Here is a 20,851-nt window from a genome sequence, read left to right as displayed (position 1 = left end):
CTCCTAGGATGTGATGCCCAGATCTATTCACAGTACTACAAGTGGGGTCTAACTAGAGTTGTTTTTTATAGCTGCAGCATAACTTCTGCATCCTTATGCTTGAGCCCTCTGGATATAAAGACCAGTTTTGATTAGCTGCCTTGATTATTTTCTGCACATTTCCATGACGTTTTAAATATCTATACACCTGAACCCCTAAGTTTCTTGGATATCTACTGTATTCAACTTCATACTGTCCAGAAGTGCCCTATTCTATTGTTTTTGATCCAAAATGGATAACCCTTCACATGCTTATGTTAATATCATCTGCAGTAGTTTTGCCTATGCCCCTAGTCTATCAATATCCACCTGTAATTTTGTTATGATCTGCATGTCTACAATGCTGCTTAACTTTGTATCAGCAAGTTGCAAGTCATTCATAAATAATATCCATTATTTGAGGCCTAACACACCTTTTTGGGACACCACTAGTCACATACTGCTAATATGAATACCTGTTATCCCTACTTTGCACCTGCCACTCGGCCAATTTTTTAAGCCATGTCCATAATTTGCCCTCAATTCTTTGGGCGTCTACCTTAGCTAAGTCTTGGGACTTTATCAAATACTCTCAAAGTCCATCTAAACAACATCCATAGACATTTCCCATCAACTGCTTTTTTTTAACCTTGTCAAAACAAAAAAAAAGTTTTGTCAGACGACCTGATTTCCCTGTGAATTCTGCTGTTTGCCCCCGATTTAACACTTGAGGTTTTCACGTGTTTATCTCCTGCTTGATTATAGATGTCAAAATTTCCCTACCACAGATATTGGACTGACCAGTCTGTGTAATTCCTTGGTTTTCCACTTTAGCCCTTATTAAAAAGCAGATTAATATGCAATTTTCCAATCCAGAGGAATGAGTCCTGATAGGGAGCTTTAACAGATTATATTTAAGACATCGACAATGTGCTTCCTCCCCTCCCTTCCCTATAATGGATACCGTCAGGTCCTGGGGATTTTTCATTCATTAGTTCCAATAGTCTCTTCCTTAACAATGTAATGATCTGCTATTAATTTCCTTGGGCCTTATAGCCAACATTGCTCCTGATCACCCCCTTTTTTGCTTTTTATGTCCTGCTTTCCCCTTTGTCACTCTAAATGTTCCTATTAGTTTTGATGCCCCTTAAAAGTTGCCATTTGTAATCCCTTTGCTCTTATTTAGCTGCTTCCTGGCTGTTTGGTCTTTGTCTCTGTCCCATTCAGCAAGGTCTGTGTTGGGTTTTGCATTTTTGGAAGCTCTTTCTTTTAGTTTTATGCTGTGCATTATCTCTAGTTATTCATGGCTTCTTTTCTTGAGGGGTATAAACTAGTTCTGTATTGCATTAAATGTTTCTTTAAATGTCTACCTTCTGTTCTTCAGTTGTACCCATTAACAGGTTTTCCCTGTTTACTGTGGCAGAGTGGCTTATTGGTCCAGATGTTACTTAGCTTCTTTTATGTGCCTTATGTTTGTTAATGAACACTATATACTTATGATGAATTTCAGATTTTACTTTGTTGGTGATGAAGACTTACTGGAAATTATTGGCAACAGTAAGAATGTGGCTAAATTGCAGAAGCACTTTAAGAAGATGTTTGCTGGTGTTTCCAGTATCATTCTCAATGAAGATGCTACTGTTGTCTTGGGGATCGCATCACGTGAGGGAGAAGAGGTATATTCACATGTTTCCTCAATTCATTTAGCTTTGTCATCTCAAGTTCTCTGTTAAATGTAGCAGAATACTTGGTATGATTCAAGTGTATCTGATTATCTTTCAGTATAACACTGACAATCTACATACGTTATCTGACAGGTGCTTTTTAAGACTGCCGTTTCAATCACCGAGCACCCTAAAATTAATGAGTGGTTAACCTTAGTGGAGAAGGAGATGAGGGTTACCTTGGCCAAGTTGCTTGCTGAGTCAGTCACTGAAGTTGGAATCTTTGGCCAAGGCACTTCAATCGATGCTGCAGACTACATTTCTTGGATAGATAAATACCAGGTATGTATGCGAGATGAGAATTACTAATTTGGAATCAAACTGCTGTATGCTAATGGAATGTCTTAATTTTTCTCTTTAAATGTAGGCCCAGCTTGTTGTCCTTTCAACTCAGATATCATGGTCAGAAAATGTGGAAAATGCTCTGAATAATGGAACAAGTGGTGGTCAGTCCCCACTCACCCCAGTCCTAGTTAATGTGGAAGCTACATTGACTGTGTTAGCAGATTCTGTGTTAATGGAACAGCCAGCACTTCGCAGGAGGAAACTTGAACACTTGGTGAGTGAGCATCCATTATTCCTTTTTGAGGTCAAATTTAGTGCTGGCAAGGAGATTTTGTATTATTTTGAAGATATACAGCAAACTTTGAACCAGCACTTAGACTCAATACATTTGACAAACTGGCAAAAATTATATACCTGAAATATCGGGAGTTTATTGTATTATCACAATGTCTGCATTGTCAGAGTAATCAGTTAAGGGTGCAAGCAAGTTTGCTGTCTGCCAGTATGTTTTATTTAAGGCAAAGTTGCATTATTATTTAAATGATTTACGATGTCAGTAAAGCATAACAGTGGGTATATCCCTTTTAATTATGTTTATGTTATTTAATGTGCTTATACAATGATTATGGCTTCACTCCTGATTCCATAAATGCTGATGAATAAAGATCTTGCTTTGTAACACTTCTAAACGCACATTCTCAATTTGTCTTCAATATATCTTATGTTTTTGCTAAATCAGTGTTTTGAATATTTAATATATGACATGTAAATACATAATTTAGTCAAATTTTGACAATTGTAATTTGACAAATGTAAACTGGATAAAATGAACACATTTAGCTTTAATTACTAAATATTTTTTGTTACAGATTACTGAATTAGTACATCAGAGAGATGTCACAAGAATGCTGATCAAGAACAAAGTAGATCAACCTAAATCGTTTGACTGGCTCAGTCAAATGCGCTTCTACTTTGATCCCAAACAAACTGATGTCTTACAGCAGCTATCCATACAAATGGCTAATGCAAAATTCAACTATGGTTTTGAGTACCTCGGTGTTCAAGATAAACTTGTACAAACTCCTCTTACAGACCGTTGTTACTTGACGATGACGCAGGCTTTAGAAGCTCGTCTTGGTGGTTCTCCATTTGGTAGGTGGTGAAATATCTGTTCAAGGGTTGAACTACTTTTTTTGTGGTTTAGCTGCACTAGGAACATTAAATGACCTCTCATATATTAGTGATGTCTAGAGATCATCCATGAAATACACCAAACATCCCTTGCTTGCCTTCTGGACTGTGGTGATTAGCGTAACTAGGGCAGAGAGGGGAAAAAAATGAGTGCATCTCATGAGTATAGTCTGGTCAACAATCCTATAAAGCTGATCCAGTGACATCTGATGGCATGAGAATCGAGCTTGGCAGTACTGCTCTCCACAGTAGGGCTCACACATGGCAATGTCTTTGGCCAGTAAAAACACCTTTAAAACATTGGCCACCACCAGTATTTTTTCTGTTCTTGTTTGAATTTCTGTTGCATGAATGTTTCAAATGACCAAATGAAAGCAGAGCACAAGTTTCTAACATGGGAGAATCCCTGCAATATCATACTATGAACAAAGTGTAAATTCTCTTGATGTAATTTCAGAAAGTTGCAAGCCTCAAGTGGTGTTTGCTCTAACTTGAGGGTATTATGTTTGTAAGATGCACTTAGTCAGATTTCAATACAATTAAATATAGTCTTCTGCCAGAAAGTTAAATAAGGATAACAACTGTAGAACTGAAGAAAAGTGTTGAGATACATACAGGATTAAATGACGGCCTGGAAAGGAAATCAGAGCTGGGCAATGACTGTGAAGTACATAAGCTGTATGAAAACACAGACTCATCTGCTGAAAATTCCAAATAGTCATCACTTTGAAGATGGCTCAAAAGGACCTCTTAAATGGTTCTAATAATAGACCTTGCAGTGACTCTTTTAATACGGCTCTAATGTTGAATTCCAGTTTCTGTATGTATACATGGTGTCAGTCTATTGATGCTGTTGTCCTCAAATACAGCCTTCCCAAAATTGTACATTTCATTGCGGACAAATAATTTTAAAACCAGCATCTGTTTTACGTGGCATTTAATTTTCTAGCAATGTTGTCTTGATGGTTTTTACATTTCAAGCTTAATTCTTTATGTTCCAAACTTTGTTCTATTCCAGGTCCTGCAGGTACTGGCAAAACTGAATCGGTCAAGGCACTTGGACACCAACTTGGACGCTTCGTTCTAGTTTTCAACTGCGATGAGACTTTTGATTTCCAGGTGCTGTAACTGATTTTAATAATGTAGTGTAAATCTTCCAATTGTTTTCTATTTGAACTTGAAGTCAATTTTCAGAAGTACTGTTCTTGTGCAATGGAATTGTATCTGTATAATGAGCAATTGAGATGTTATTGTTTATTTCAATATGTTAATCATTATAGTATTTAGCCTTAACTGTTATACATTAAAACGAGGTTTATAGAAAAGGGCATGGGGTTCTGAAGTGGGAAAGATTCTACGTAACCTCTTGAATTGTTTAGTTTGTATCCCAGAAGGAAATGACAAAATCATTCAAGCCTTGTGTGTTTGTCGATTTTGATTCTAAATTATTCCATACTTTATATAAAATCCACAAAATGCTTCTAGTCTTTTTTGGTTTTGCCTATATAATTGATTTCTTTTTCCATAACTTTAGGCCATGGGTCGAATCTTTGTGGGTCTCTGCCAGGTGGGAGCTTGGGGCTGTTTTGATGAATTCAATCGCCTTGAAGAACGTATGCTGTCAGCTGTATCCCAGCAAATACAGTGCATCCAGGAAGCACTCCGTGAACACTCTAATCCCAGCCGTGACCGAAGTATGTAATTCTTTATATTATTTAATATATTGCTGTCCAGATTCTCCTGCCACCCCCACCCCATATATTGGGTCTTCTCTACAGCACATTAATTTTACTTTTTTAACCACTATTACACCTTGCAGCAAGTTTTTTTTTTTACTATAACCATATAATAATTCAGCATTAACTACACAGCCTTCGGTTGTTCTCCATGTCTGGGTTTCTGTCAAACTTACACAGCAAAACAGAATGGCACAGACGAACAGGTGGGGGGCGTGTGTGTGTGTGTGTGTGTCCGTCCGACAACACCGGTCTGGCGAGGGCAGGTGAGGATGAGTGACTTGAAAGCGGTAGTTATGAAGACCGGAACTGGGACACATGGAAGCTCCCATATCAGTGATTGTTTGAAGGGAGGGTATGCACAAGAGTTTGGGTATTTTTGGATTTAGGAAATAAGCTTAGTGGGAGAAATTTGTGATAGAGCTAAGACACTAGAACAGTTGGAAGATCATTATGTTGTGTTGTGAGACAGCATAGTTCAGTGAAGGTGATGACTAAATGAAACTTGGTAAAGGAGGAGACTAGGGAAGAAATTGCAGAGATTTTTTCTTCACCTTCAACCACTGAAGTTCCAGAAGACTGGAGGATGACTAATGTTGTTAGATAAAGACAAGCCAGGGAACTGCAAGCCCATGAGCCTGACTTCTGTGATAGGCAAGTTATTGGAGAGGATTTTGAGGGACAGGATCAACCAACATTTGGACAGACTGGTTCTGATTGGAGATAGCATGGATTTATGCATGGGAAGTCTTGTCTGACAAATGTGAGTTTTTCGATTTGAGGTAACCTAGAGGATAGATGAAGGAAGGGCAGTGGATTTGTTTATATGGACTTTAGTAAGGCCTTTGACAAGGCCTCCTCACGGCAGGTGGTCATGAAGGTTGGGTTGCATGGGATTCAGGGAGAGCTAGCTAATTGGATTCAAAACTGGCTCAATGTAGGAAGCAGAGGGTGACGGTTGAGGGTTGTTTCTCAGACTTGGATGCCTGTGGCTGCTGGTTGGCCACAGGGGTCAGTGCTGGGACCTTTTATTATCTACATAAATGGTCTGGATGTGAATGTACAAGGCATGAGATGTAAGTTTCCAGCTGATGCAAAATTAGGAGGTATCGTTAATCGCGAAGAAGGTATAAAAAAATTAAAGGATTTTTGATCAGATGGGGGAAGTGGGCTGAGGATTGGAAAATGCAATTCAATACAGATAACTGAGATGTTGTCCTTTGGAAAGTCAAATCAAGGTAGTAGATGGTAAGGGCCTGAAGAGTGTTGTGGGACAGACACATAGGAGTACAAGTACATAGTTTATTGAAAGCTGTGTCACAGGTGGACAGGGTGCGTGAAGAAAACATTTTAACATACTGACCTTTATCAGTCAAGGTACTGAGTATATGAATTGAAACATTATGTTACTATTATATAAGTTGTTGGTGAGGCTGTCCTTGGAGCATTGTGTAGTGTCTTGGTCACCCTTTTGTAAGAAAGACATATTAAAACTGGAAAATGCACAAAGAAGTTATGAGGTTGTTGCCAGGACTAGTAGGCCTAAGTTGTAGGGAGAGGTTGGCCAGGATAAGACTTAATTCCTTGAAACATAGGAGAATGAGGGGTGACATTATGGAGGTGTATAAAATCATGAGGGGCATAGATAGGATGAATGCACATAGTCTTTTTCCCGAGGATGGGAAATTGAAAGCTAGCAGGTATAAGTTTAAGATGAGAGGAGAAAGATTTAAGGAGGACCTGGGGGACAATTTCTTCACACAGTGGTGCATACGTGAAACGGATTGCCAGACAAAGTGGTTGAGGCAGGTACAGTAGCCACATTTTTAAAAAAAATTTGGATAGGTACATGGATGAGAAGGATATAGACCAAATGCAGGCAGTTAAAACTAGCTGAGTGGGTACCGTGATCAGCATGGACCAGTTTGGGCCAAAGGGCCTATTTCCATGCTATATTACTCTATGACTCTTAATTGACTCTGTCAAAATACGTATAAGGGTCTCAGCAGCTACAAGTCCAAAGGAAGTTGAGGTGAAGGTCAGCAGGAGACAAAACTATGGGACGTGACGCTCAGCTGTGGGTTTTGCATGGGTGGAAATACTTATACAATCTGAATCAGCCTGGAGAAACAGTATAAACTACAAAGCCTCTGAGAACAGCTGACTTTGCAGGCCTGCAGACTTTCAACTAATTTAACACCCACAGCTTGATAGCTTGGCCCGATTGTTAGTCTACAGAAGTAAGTGGGATGTAGCAGTGAAGGGAGACAAACATGTGTTCCATTAACTTTTAATTGGAAATTGACCATGTGTCTACAGATAATGAAAAGATACATTCGGTGAGGAATAGAACCTTCACAGATTTGAAGTGAATGCAAGCAGGACAGGAAGAGAAGAATTTGTTAGATATACCTTGAGAAAGGAATGAGCACTGCTTGAAAACAAGGGAGTATTGGATTGAATCAGTTGGGTTGGAAGGTGTAGAAAGGAGAAGAGATGATGCAGAGATCAAGACTTAATCCTGCAACTAATTGTTTTCTACCTAATCAAAAAAATCTAGTAGCTTGGGTGTAAGTTACATGCATGGGAACTGGTGGCAGCCTTCAGTTTTGTACGAGGATAGCTAGCTGTGAGAGAGACTCAGGAGTCCGACTTTGTCATGGCTGCCTTTGCTGCACAGAAAGACAAGCTGAGAAGCTGCATGATTTCCTGGCCTGTCTTTACTGTTTTGAGTCCTGTTGGCAAATTGAGCTCACCTCTTCTGTTCTGCTTTTCAACTCCCTTCCAGCAGTTAGCCTCTGCAGGTCACAGCCATTAGCAGCTGACTCCCACTTGTCCATGGCAATTCCCACTGTTCTAATGTCCTACTTATGGGAATCCTTACAATCAAGATGTGACAACAATCAAGATGTGATGGCCTTGTTTGTGGGTTACTATCCTTTGATACACATGACTGAGTCAGAGCAGATATAATTGACTGAACAACGAGTGTATGGTGATGGAATTAGTAAACTCCAGTACTTTTCAGTTGGTGACCTTTGTCCTCCAAAGGTTGCTGATACAATAGACATGAAAACTTCAAGGCATTTGATAAGGTTCCCCATGGCAGGCTCGCTCATAAAGTCAGGACGTATAGGATACAGGGTGATTTGGCTGTCTGGGTTCCGAATTGGTTGGCTGTCTGGGTTCCGAATTGGTTGGCTGTCTGGGTTCCGAATTGGTTGGCTGTCTGGGTTCCGAATTGGTTGGCTGTCTGGGTTCCGAATTGGTTGGCTGTCTGGGTTCCGAATTGGTTGGCTGTCTGGGTTCCGAATTGGTTGGCTGTCTGGGTTCCGAATTGGTTGGCTGTCTGGGTTCCGAATTGGTTGGCTGTCTGGGTTCCGAATTGGTTGGCTGTCTGGGTTCCGAATTGGTTGGCTGTCTGGGTTCCGAATTGGTTGGCTGTCTGGGTTCCGAATTGGTTGGCTGTCTGGGTTCCGAATTGGTTGGCTGTCTGGGGGCAGAGAGTGGTTGTACGTGGTAAGTATTCTGCCTGGAGGTCGGTGCTGAGTGGTGTCCCGCAGGGCTCTGTTCTTGGGCCTCTGCTCTTTCAAGTTTTTATAAATGACTTGGATGAGGAGGTTGAGGGGTGGGTTAGTATGTTTGCTGATGACACAAAGGTTGGAGGTGCTGTTGATAGTATCGAGGACTATTGCAGGCTTCAGCGAGACATTGACAGAATGCAGAGCTGGGCTGAGAAATGGCAGATGGAGTTCAACCTGGATAAATGCGAAGTGATGCATTTTGGAAGGTCGAACTTAAATGCTGAATATAGGATTAAAGGCAGGATTCTCAGCAGTGGAGGAGCAGCAGGATCTTGGTGTTCAAGTTCATAGCTCCCTCAAAGTTGCTGCCCAGGTGGATAAGGTTGTTAAGAAAGCATATGGTGTTTTGGCTTTCATTAACACAGGGGGATCGAGTTTAAGAGCCGCGAGGTTATACTGTAGCTCTACAAAACCCTGGTGAGACCACACTTGGAATATTGTGTCCAGTTGTCGTTGCCCTATTATAGGAAAGATGTGGAGGCTTTGGAGAGGGTGCAAAGGAGGTTTACCGGGATGCTGCCTGGACTGGGGGGGCTTGTCTTACGAGGAGAGGTTGACTGAACTTGGACTGTTCTCTCTGGAGAGAAGGAGGAAGAGAGGTGACCTGCTCGAGGTGTACAAGGTAATGAAAGGCATGGATAGAGTCGGTAGCCAGAGACTTTTTCCCCAGGGCAGGATTGACTGCCTCTAGGTGTCATAGTTTTAAGGTGTTAGGAGGAAGGTATAGAGGAGACGTCAGAGAGAGGTTCTTCACCCAGAGAGTTGCGGGCGCATGGAATAGTTTACCAGTGGTAGTCGTGGAAGCGGAGTCATTAGTGATATTTAAGCGACTGCTGGACATGCACATGGACAGCAGTGAATTGAGGGGAATGTAGGTTAGGTTATTTTATTTTTGGATTAGGATTATTCTACGGCACAACATGGTGGGCCAAAGGCCCTGTACTGTGCTGTACTTTTCTATGTTCTAAAACGGTGTTAACCTTTTCTTCTTCCTATCATATGTTGCCCAAGTTGCCTTATAATAGGGGAGTACTCCGGAAAGGGTCTAATGCGTATTTTTCCAGGATCGTGCAAGGTCCTGGAGGATTGAATTATGAGGATGGGTTTTGTAAACTTGGCTTGTATTTCCTCAAATTCAGCAGCAGGAGGAGTAAACTAAGTATGTAGAATCGTAAATGACTTGACGGGTAAATGTGTCAGTTTTTTATGTTTTGGAATAATTTGGGACGATTGGACACCATTTTTATAATGTAAACCAAATATAAATGAAATCGCAAGCACTTGATCACAAAGGAATCCTCAAATTTGTGGAAGCTGAGATTGATGGAGTTTAGTCAGGTATGAGTTTTAAGGAAAATGTTAAAGTTGGGCAAGAGAGTTATGAGACAGAAACAGAAATTGCTGGAAACGCTCGGCAGATCTGGCAGCATCTGTGGTGAGAAACGAGAACATTTCTGGTTGAGTGATCCTTCTTTGCTTGACCAGAAATGTTAACTCTGATTTCACTCCACAGATGCTGCCAGACCTGCTGAACTTTACCAGCAATTTGTTTGTTTCTGATTTACAGCATCCACAATTCTTTTGGTTTTTAAGAATTGGAGAACAGTTCAGACATGAACAACTGGAATGATGCAACAGCTTCAGAGTGCTGAATAGTCTATTCCTGTTGTGTGAAGCATTGAATTTGCAACTTGAATTCTGTTAATTTTCTTAGGTTCTCCTACAATCACATGTGAGCTGTTGAACAAACAAGTGAAAGTCAGAGCAGATATGGCTATTTTCATAACTATGAATCCGGGCTATGCTGGACGCTCCAATCTACCAGACAACTTGAAAAAACTATTCCGTAGTCTGGCAATGACAAAACCTGATCGCCAACTTATTGCACAGGTTATGTTATATTCTCAAGGATTCCGAACAGCTGAAACCCTTGCAAACAAGATTGTTCCATTCTTCAAGTAAGCATCCTAAGCTTCACAGTGGTGTTTCTCCTAAAATATCTTTTGGCAGAATGAAAGAAATGTAAATTTCACATGTTTATAAAATGCTTGATTTGATATTCTAGTTCCATAACTAGCATACACTGAAATTTTTTCAAAAATTACTTTTTAAGGCTGTGTGATGAGCAGCTGTCATCTCAGAGCCACTACGATTTTGGTCTTCGAGCCCTGAAGAGTGTGCTAGTAAGTGCAGGTAATGTGAAGCGAGAGAGGATTCAGAAGATAAAGAAAGAGAAAGGAGAACGTGGTGAAGATGTTGATGAGGCAGAAATTGCAGAGAATCTACCAGAGCAAGAGGTTAGTTATTTGTTGCAGTTCTGTCATTTACTTTTTAAACTAGCTTGAACCGTGTATTTGTAAGAAAAATGCGTGTTGTATAGTATTGTATTTCATTGCTGCTCTGCTGGTGTTTTTTTAATGTTATCACTTGTTTTGAGGTTCTTCAAGCCTAAGCAAGTTGAGAAATGCCTTTCCTGAATGTCTTTTTAAACTTTGGTTGTTATACTCATAAGTTCTCTTCGGGGAGGGGGTGAAATAAGCATTTCTGACGTCTGTCAATTAAATGTTCACTTTTGGATTTTGTTAACATTCATGAAACCATCATGTTGAGTAAATAGTCCTGAATTGATCAATTTGTCCACAGATTCTAATCCAGAGTGTCTGTGAAACGATGGTTCCCAAGCTTGTTGCAGAAGATATCCCATTGCTTTTTAGTCTTTTGTCTGATGTATTCCCTGGAGTACAGTACCATCGTGGAGCAATGACTAAACTGCGTGAAGAGCTGAAGAAGGTTTGTCAAGAAATGTACCTTACCTATGGTGATGGTGAGGATGTTGGTGGAATGTGGGTTGAAAAGGTGAGTTCTGGATATTTCTGTCAATTTTATGTTTTATCCATTCCGTTTTTGCTTTAATCGCTTGGTAACTTTAAATTACATGTTCTACATTAGGTGCTTCAGCTATATCAGATTTCTCAAATTAACCATGGTTTGATGATGGTGGGACCTTCGGGCAGTGGAAAAAGTATGGCCTGGAGAGTTTTACTAAAGGCCCTTGAACGGCTTGAGGGAGTGGAAGGAGTTGCTCACATCATTGATCCAAAAGCTATCAGCAAGGACCATTTGTATGGAACATTAGACCCAAATACCAGAGAATGGACTGATGGACTGTTTACGCATGTTCTTAGAAAGTAAGTTGATCTTTGTTTTCTCCTCAATTTTCCTCCCTTTTCATCTCAAAAATGTTGACGGCCTTGTATGATTACAAAGTGTTGGTTGCTCAAGTGGACTTCTTTCCTATCTGATGCTTAATATGGAATGTCAGTGGTATTGTGAACAGGGTAATTGCATTTAATGCTCTCTCGCTTGCAGCGAGGATCTGTCAAGTGGTTTTTTTTGGCTATTTTCTCTCGTGTCTCATCAGTATTGAGCTGCAAACCAATAACTCAGGTGGAAAATGGACTTGGAGACTTCGTGGTCCATTCGTTCAGTTACTGTGGATAAAGTTGCTCAGCCATCGATTGGAAGCTTACTTTTTTTTTCTCCATTTATTTCAAAATCAGTATCAACTATGTTTAATGTTCAAAATGCATGCTTCAATATGATGTCAAATGTTATGCAAATCATAATTTTGTTTAGGATTATTGACAATGTACGAGGTGAGCTGCAGAAACGTCAGTGGATCATTTTTGATGGTGATGTGGATCCCGAATGGGTAGAAAATTTGAATTCCGTTCTCGATGATAACAAATTGCTTACCCTGCCCAATGGAGAGCGTCTCAGCCTTCCATCAAATGTAAGTTGTTTTGCAAAGGATTGATACAGAATTGTGTTGAATAGAATTTATGCTCCTCCTAAAAGTTGATCACCTTAATTTTATTTTCAATAGGTGCGAATTATGTTTGAAGTTCAAGACTTGAAATATGCTACATTGGCCACTGTATCCAGGTGTGGAATGGTATGGTTCAGTGAGGATGTTCTCAGTACTGATATGATCTTCAATAACTTCTTGGCTAGACTACGTAACATACCTCTGGATGAGGGAGAAGATGAGGCACAACGTAGACGCAAAGGCAAAGAGGATGAGGAACAAGAAGCAGCTTCCCCAATGCTTCAGGTACCAAACTAGTTTGTGAATTTTCTGCATAATAATGTCATTTGCTTTGATTCCAGAGCAGAGAGGTTCCTTTTATGTTTGCATCCTGAATCAGTTTGGCAGAAATTGAGTCTTTATAAAATGACTTTATTTCTCTGTGGCTGCGTTTATTATCACTAACACCCCTATTAGATGTAGTTATGTAATAGCCTACTGTGTTTGTGTTGGTATTATTAAGTCTTTTTCACGAGGAATTTGTGGAAGTATTTTTCCTGTTAATTTATTCTAATTAAGCCTTTCACAATCCATATTTTTTATGCATTCATCGAAGCAATTAGTTGGATCATTAATTTGTGTGAAAAATGATGCAAAATAAATGTTGAATTTTCCGGTAATAATTATTTAAAGTAGGAAAACCATTTATAAACGACTTGCTGAAACCTTGATAAAAATTGAACGTAGTATGTTGACTTTTGCCTCAGTAAACGGTTTTCAGACTAGGTGTTTATACTCTGTGCCTCCAGATGTGGAAAGAATATAAGGTTGCAGTAACCCTGAATGCTGCCTCTTTACAGAAAGTTCTTTTATGTTCCCTCCATTCTTGGCATGCTGAATATTTAAATGTGTATAAACTCCAATAAACTGGTTAGGAATGGATAAAGTTGCATGATGCATAAAGAATGTGGTACTCCCAAAATCATCTAGTGAATTAAACAAGATTCTGGTCTAGTGCTTTAGCCACTCCACCCTGAGCCGTCACATGGCTAATGCTATGAAAACAAGATTCTCCCTTACTGGACAGCTGGTGCCGTGACTTAGAATTCTTCAGCCCTTGTTGTTGCGCCGACCTGTGAACTAATCTAAGTCCCTCCCCCTACACTATCCCATCATCATCCATATGCTTATCCAAGGACTATTTAAATGCCCCTAATGTGGCTGAGTTAACTACATTAGCAGGCAGTGTTCCATGCCCTTACCACACTGAGTAAAGAACCTGTCTCTGACATCTATCTGAAATCTATCACCCCTCAATTTGTAGCTATGCCCCCTTGTACAAGCTGAAGTCATCATCCTCGGAAAAAGACTCTCACTGTCCACCCTATCTAATCCTCTGATCATGTATGTCTCTATTAAATCCCCTCTTAGCCTCCTTCTCTCCAATGAGAACAGACCCAAGCCCCTCAGCCTGCCTTCATAAGGCCTGCGCTCCAGACCAGGCAACATCCTGGTAAATCTCCTCACCTTTTCCAATGCTTCCACATCCTTCCTATAATGGGGCGACCAGAACTGTACACAATATTCCAAGTGAGGCTGCACGAGCGTTTTGTACAGTTGCAGCATGACATCATGGCTCCGGAACTCAATCTCTCTACCAATAAAACCTAACACACCATAAGCCTTTTTAACAGCAATATCAACCTGGGTGGCAACTTTCAGGGATCTATGTACATGGACACCAAGATCTCTCTCCACATCCACACTACCAAGAATATTTCCATTGACCCAGTATTCTGCCTTCCTATTATTCTTCCCAAAGTGAATCACCTCACATTTATCCGCATTGAACTCCATTTGCCACCTTTCAGCCCAATTCTGCAGTTTATCCAAGTCTCCCTGCAACATTCTTCCACACTGTCCACCACTCCACCAACTTCAGTGTCATCTGCAAACTTACTAACCCATCCACCTATGCCTGCATCCAAGCCATTTGTAAAAATGACAAACAGCAGTGGTCCCAAAACAGATCCTTGTGGCACACCACTAGTGACGTGACTCCAGGCTGAATATTTTCCATCAACAACCGCTTGTTGCCTTCTTACAGAAAGCCAGTTTCTAATCCAAACTGCTAAATCTCCCTCAATCTCGTGCCTCTGTATTTTCTCCAATAGCCTACCATGTGGAACCTTATCAAAGGCTTTACTGAAGTCCACATACACCACGTCAACTGCCCTACCCTCATCCACAAGCTTGGTCACCTTCTGAAAAAAACTCAGTGACGTTTGAGAGAGACGACCTGCCAATGACGAATCCGTGCTGACTATCTCCAATCAAATTGTTGCTTGCTAGATGATTATAAATCCTTATCTCTAATAATCCTTTCCGAAACTTTTCCTACAACAGACTTAAGGTTCACTGGTCTATATTACCTGGGTCATCCCTACTGCCTTTCTTTAACAAGGGCATAACATTTGCAATCCTCCAGTCCTCTGGTACTAAACCTGTAGACAATGAGGACTCAAAGACCAAGGCCAAGGGCTCCACCACCCCCTCCCCAGCTTCCCAGAGAATCCTCGGAAAAATCCGATCCAGCCCAGGGGATTTATCTACCTTCACACCACCTAGAATTGATAACACCTCCTTACTAACCTTAATCTTTTCAATTCTAGTAGCCCGTAACTCAGTCGATTCCTCTACGATATTCTCCTGTTCCTCAGTGAAAACAGATGAGGAATAATCATTTAGCACCTTTCTGATATCCACAGGGTCCACACACCACTACCCACTTCTGTCTTTGACTGGCCCTATTTCTACCATGGTCATCCTCTTATTCCTCACATACCTATAGAAAGCTTTAGGGTTCTCCTTTATTCTACCTGCTCATGTCTGCTCCTGCCCCCTCCTTGCTCTTCTTAACTCTTTAAATCCTTCCTAGCTAATCTGTAACCCTCCGCCTCATCTGAACCATCTCGCCTCATCGTCACATAAGCCTCCCTCTTCCGCTTAACAAGAGATACAATTTATTTAGTAAATGACGGTTCCCTTACCTTATCACTTCCTCCCTGCCTGACAGGAACATACCTATCAAGGACATGCAATATCTGTTCTAACGAGTTTTGAGAAGATTTGTAGCTCAGGTTGAGGTTCTAGATGTGAGTTTGTTTGTTGAGCTGGAAGGTTAGTTTTCAGAGGTTTCGTCACCATTCTAGGTAACATCAGTGAGCCTCACCAACGCAGGAAATGACATCACCAACCCAAGGAAACCTAAACAGATAAATAGAAAGCGGGACATAACACCAGTGCTTCACTGGAGGCTCACTGATGATCTTACCTAGAATGATGACAAAACGTCTGAAAACGAACCTTCTAGCTCAGCGAGCAAACTCACGTCCAGAATATCTGTTCCTTAAACGAGCTCCACATTTCAATTGTCCCCATCCCCTGCATTTTGCTACCCCATTCTATGCCTCCTAAGTCTTGCCTAATCGTGTTATAATTGCCCTTCCCCCATTTATAACTCTTGCCCTGTGGCATGTTCCTATCCCTTTCCATCGCTAAACTCAACTTAACCAAATTATGGTCACTCTCTCCAAAGTGCTCACCCATCACTAAATCAAACACCTGGCCTGCTTCATGACCAAGTACCGGATCCAGGTTGTCCTCCCCTCTTGTCAGCCCTTCGACATACTGAGTCAGGAACCCCTCCTGCACACATTGGACAAAAACTGATCCATCCAACGTACTAGAGTTATAGCATTTACAGTCAATGTTAGGCAAGTTGAAGTCTCCCATAATGACCACCCTGTTCCTTTCACTCCTGCCCAGAATTGTTTTGCCAATCCGCCTCCACATCCTTGGAACTTTGTGTGGGCCTATAATAAACTCCCAGCAGTGTGACACCTCCTCTCCTGTTTCTGACCTCAGCCCATATCACCTCAGTAGATGAGTTCTCATCAAAAGTTCTTTCAGCCACCTTTATATGATCCTTGACTAACAAGGCCACACCTCCCCCTCTTTTACCACCTTAACCACTTCCTGAACCTTCGCTGTTTGGCGGCCTTGGGACTGATTGAAGGAGCTCCTCCAGCTCAGTCAATTGTAAGTTCCTCTCTCCTGCTTTCGCTGCTACAGACTCAGATTCTGCTGCTGGAAAGACAGTGACAGAAGAAACCTATGATTGAAGGATCTGTAACAGGACGAGAGACAGAACCTGATCTTAACAAATGTTCTCAGTTCAACTATTCTCCAATTGGTTGACCCTGAGTTTTCCTGATTATTGGAATGAAGTTGTAGTAGCATTAGATTGAAAGAAATGGCACTGTATATTTCCCTGCTGAATGACAGAAAACTTGAACTGTGTTTTCCCACTTTTTTATTCTTGCAAGTCTGTTTTGTACTTTGTTCTTTCACTTGTTTGATTATCTTTTCTAGGAGCGTTTTAAGTAATTTTTTATTAGTGACACCTGTAAATGTATCATTTCACCTTCCAGTCAATAACTACAAAATTTGCACTGTAGGCAGTGATTTAAACTTTTTTTTAAACAGATACAGAGAGATGCAGCAACTGTTTTGCAGCCATACTTCACTTCAAATGGATTGATTATCAAAGCAGTGGAACACGCTGCTAAGATGGAACACATTATGGATTTTACCCGATTACGATGCCTTGGTTCCCTCTTTTCTATGATGCACCAAGGTTGCAGGAATATTGCATTGTACAATGCTAATCATCCTGATTTTCCAATGCCGAATGATCAGTTGGAACGATACATCCAGGTATGATCTTCTGCAAGTCTTAGATTTGTCTACGTAAAAATGAGCAAATGTACCCTGTCATCTAACCGTCTCTTAAATGTTCGTGTTATTACGTTTTCTTAGAAATACCTAATTTATGCCATTCTTTGGTCACTTTCGGGTGATGCACGGTTGAAGATGAGGGCAGAACTTGGTGAATACATCAGACGAATTACCACCATTCCACTGCCAAGCACACCTAACATGCCTATCATTGACTTTGAGGTCGGTCATCTACTTTATGAAGTTCTAATCCCTATTGTTCACGCATTTGAAATATTCTAATTTGTTTTGAATACCTAGTCTTATTGATCTTTTGATCTATTTCTGGGCAAGTGATTTGTATTGCAAATTTCACATGCTTGATTAAGATTGTTTCATTATTCAGTCACTCCCTGTAACAGAAGTTTCTTATCCCTGCTAACAGTTCTCTCTTGCAGTATCTCTAAGGTCTTGACATCCCTTTCTGAAATGCATTGCCCAACATTTAACAGACTATTTCATTTGAGCCTTGTATAAAGCTTAATATAAATTCCCTGGTTCTATATTTATGCTTGTAGTCATAAAGGATCCAATTATACTTCCGAAACCACTTCAACTTGTCCTCCCACCTTTTGAATGTCTGTATGCGCACACTCCGGTTTTTGCTGTTCATATATGCTCTTTAAAATTGTACCATTTTGTATGATGTCACTGATTCTTATGACTAAAATAGAACATAGAACAATACAGCGCAGAACAGGCCCTTCGGCCCTCGACGTTGCACTGACCTGTGAACTAATCTAAGCCCATCCCCCTAAACTACTCCATCATCGTCCATATGCTTATCCAAGGACTGTTTAAATGCCCCTAATGTGGCTGAGTTATCTACATTGGCAGGCAGACCGTTCCACGCCCTTACCACTCTGAGTAAAGAACCTGCCTCTGACATCTGTCTTAAATCTATCACCCCTCAAATTGTAGCTATGTCCTCTCGTACAAGCTGACGTCATCATCCTAGGAAAAAGACACTCACTGTCCACCCTATCTAATCCTCTGATCATCTTGTATGTCTCCACTAAATCCCCTCTTAGCCTTCTTCTCTCCAATGAGAACAGACCCAAGTCCCTCAGCCTTTCTTCACAGGGCACTCCAGACCATGGCAATATCCTGGTAAATCTCCTCTGCACCTTTCCAATGCTTTCACATCCTACCTGTAATGGGGTGACCACAACTGTACGCAATATTCCAAGTGAGGCCACACTAGCGTTTTGTACAGTTGCAGCATGACATCACGGCTCCGGAACTCAATCCCTCTGCCAATAAAACCTAACACACCGTAAGCCTTCTTAACAGCACTATCAACTTGGGTGGCAACTTTCAGGGATCTATGTACATGGACACCAAGATCCCTCTGCACATCCACACTACCAAAAATCTTTCCATTGACCCAGGATTCTGCCTTCCTATTATTCTTCCCAAACTGAATCACCTCACATTTATCTGCATCGAACTCCATTTGCCACCTTTCAGCCCAATTCTGCAGTTTATCCAAGTCTCCCTGTAACCTGCAACATTCTTCCACTCGGTCCACCACTCCACTAACTTTAGTGTCATCTGCAAACTTACTAACCCATCCACCTATGCCTGCGTTCAAGTCATTTATAAAAATTACAAACTGCAGTGGTCCCAAAACAGATCCTGAGGCACACCATTAGTAACCAGACTCCAGGCTGAATATTTTCCATCAACCACCACTCGTTGCCTTCTTACAGAAAGCCAGTTTCTAATCCAAACTGCTAAAATTCCCTCAATCCCATGCCTCCATATTTTCTCCAATAGCCTACCATGTGGAACCTTATCAAAGGCTTTACTGAAGTCCACGTACACCACGTCAACTTCCCTACTCTCAGCCACATGCTTGGTCACCTTCTCAAAAAAAACTCAAATGAGGTTTGAGACACACGACATGCCCTTGACTACTCCATGTTGACTATCTCCAATCAAATTGTTGCTTGCTAGATGATTATAAATCCCATCTCTTATAATCCTTTCCTAAACTTTTCCAACAATAGACGTAAGGCTCACTGGCCTAAGATAAAAGGAGGTAATATAATAAGACGTAATACAATAGAACCATAATCCCTGCAGCGATGACAGAGGCCATCTGGCCCTTTGAGTCTGTACAAATACTTCAAATAGCAGCCTATCCATACACACACCCGCACCTTAACCACATAATCTCACATTAACCAAGGAAGGTTCCACGTGAGATGAACAAATGAAAAAGTAGAGCATAGGAACCTGCGCTTCCAACCTCCAAGCCTGTGCTAACCATCCTACCCTAATTAATCTGTAGACAAACCTACCATTTTTTGATCCGTATCCATCTAATTTCTCCCTATTCGTTTACCCATCCAGGTACCTCTTAAATGTCTTCAATGTGCCTGCTTCCACCATCCCTCCTTGTAGTACGTTCCAGGCTGATACCACTCTCTGCATGAAAAACCTCCCTCACACAGCTCCCTTAAATTTTCCCCTCTAACCTTGAACCTGTGCCCCCTTGTAATTGAAACTTCAGCCCTGGGAAAAAGCCTCTGACTATCCATCCTATATATGCCTCTCATAATTTTGTAAACCTCTGAGGTCTCCTCTCAGCTGCCATCTTTCCAGTGAAAACAATCCTAGTCGTCTTAACCTTTCCTCACGCCCCGGAGACCAGGCAACATTTTGGTGAACCTTCTCTGTACTTCACATCCTTCTGGTAGAATGAATCACTTCATCTTCTGAATTCCATCCAGTTTACCCTCCAGTTAGACTCACCACCAGTTGTGTGTCTCTAATGGGAAAGCAGCCCAGTAGTTTTGTGGGACTGTGGTGACCGTACTTTTTTACACATTTGGATGCTAGTAGTAAATGGTCAGGACTGTCTTGTTTTGGTGGAGCAAATAAGATAGGTTTCATTCAGTACAACACCTTGACAGTGGAATGATTTCTTTGTCATAGTTACTGATCACTGAAGTGAATTGAGCAGACTAAAGTTGAAAATAATAAACATGGTTTTGCAACACAACCTTTTTTAAAATTTAGGTATCTATTACCGGAGAGTGGGTTCCTTGGCAGTCCAAGGTGCCCCAGATTGAAGTGGAGACTCACAAAGTTGCTGCGCCAGATGTTGTTGTACCAACTCTAGATACGGTCCGTCATGAAGCTCTTCTGTATACATGGTTGGCTGAACATAAACCATTGGTTTTATGTGGCCCACCTGGTTCTGGCAAGACCATGACACTCTTCAGTGCACTAAGAGCGCTACCAGATATGGAGGTAAGAATTGGCATCTTTTGAGTTGCTTTTGTACATTTTTGGCATTAAAATAAAATTGAACAGTTGTTTCTAGAATATCCACTCAGCTGCTTCTGGTTTCTGTTCGTTTAAGTAATAAGTTTTAAAGTTATTTTAAGTGTTTGTATCCATTTTATTAGGTTGTGGGTCTGAACTTCTCCAGTGCAACGACACCAGAGTTAGTTCTAAAAACATTTGATCACTACTGCGAATATCGTCGGACTCCAAATGGAGTTGTCTTAGCGCCTGTGCAGCTTGGCAAATGGCTTGTGCTTTTCTGTGATGAAATCAATCTTCCAGACATGGACAAATATGGCACCCAACGAGTTATATCCTTCATTAGGCAGGTTAGTACTAGGAAACTTTGTAGATTAGAGTTAAAACAGG

At 41.0% G+C, this 20,851-nt stretch overlaps 1 protein-coding gene across 2 annotated transcripts in view; it reads left to right on the top strand.

Moving 5' to 3' along the window:
• dync1h1 (dynein, cytoplasmic 1, heavy chain 1) overlaps positions 1 to 20,851 on the top strand; it is a 98,674-nt gene that overhangs the window by 36,404 nt on the left and 41,419 nt on the right. For both annotated transcript variants that reach the window (XM_048538298.2, XM_048538297.2), the window contains exons 24-39: positions 1,529 to 1,694; positions 1,836 to 2,024; positions 2,110 to 2,301; positions 2,897 to 3,179; positions 4,237 to 4,337; positions 4,753 to 4,912; positions 10,253 to 10,496; positions 10,652 to 10,835; positions 11,182 to 11,394; positions 11,488 to 11,726; positions 12,175 to 12,331; positions 12,425 to 12,652; positions 16,895 to 17,125; positions 17,228 to 17,368; positions 20,213 to 20,446; positions 20,605 to 20,811. In XM_048538298.2, the coding sequence (XP_048394255.1) occupies positions 1,529 to 1,694; positions 1,836 to 2,024; positions 2,110 to 2,301; positions 2,897 to 3,179; positions 4,237 to 4,337; positions 4,753 to 4,912; positions 10,253 to 10,496; positions 10,652 to 10,835; positions 11,182 to 11,394; positions 11,488 to 11,726; positions 12,175 to 12,331; positions 12,425 to 12,652; positions 16,895 to 17,125; positions 17,228 to 17,368; positions 20,213 to 20,446; positions 20,605 to 20,811 (3,169 nt within the window). The remainder of the gene's footprint in view (positions 1 to 1,528; positions 1,695 to 1,835; positions 2,025 to 2,109; positions 2,302 to 2,896; positions 3,180 to 4,236; positions 4,338 to 4,752; positions 4,913 to 10,252; positions 10,497 to 10,651; positions 10,836 to 11,181; positions 11,395 to 11,487; positions 11,727 to 12,174; positions 12,332 to 12,424; positions 12,653 to 16,894; positions 17,126 to 17,227; positions 17,369 to 20,212; positions 20,447 to 20,604; positions 20,812 to 20,851) is intronic.

This window comes from Stegostoma tigrinum, chromosome 10, assembly GCF_030684315.1.
Source record: "Stegostoma tigrinum isolate sSteTig4 chromosome 10, sSteTig4.hap1, whole genome shotgun sequence".
In the NCBI taxonomy this organism is placed as follows: domain Eukaryota; kingdom Metazoa; phylum Chordata; class Chondrichthyes; order Orectolobiformes; family Stegostomatidae; genus Stegostoma; species Stegostoma tigrinum.
Note: the sequence above shows the minus strand (reverse complement) of the source record. Positions and strands in the feature narration are given on the sequence as shown.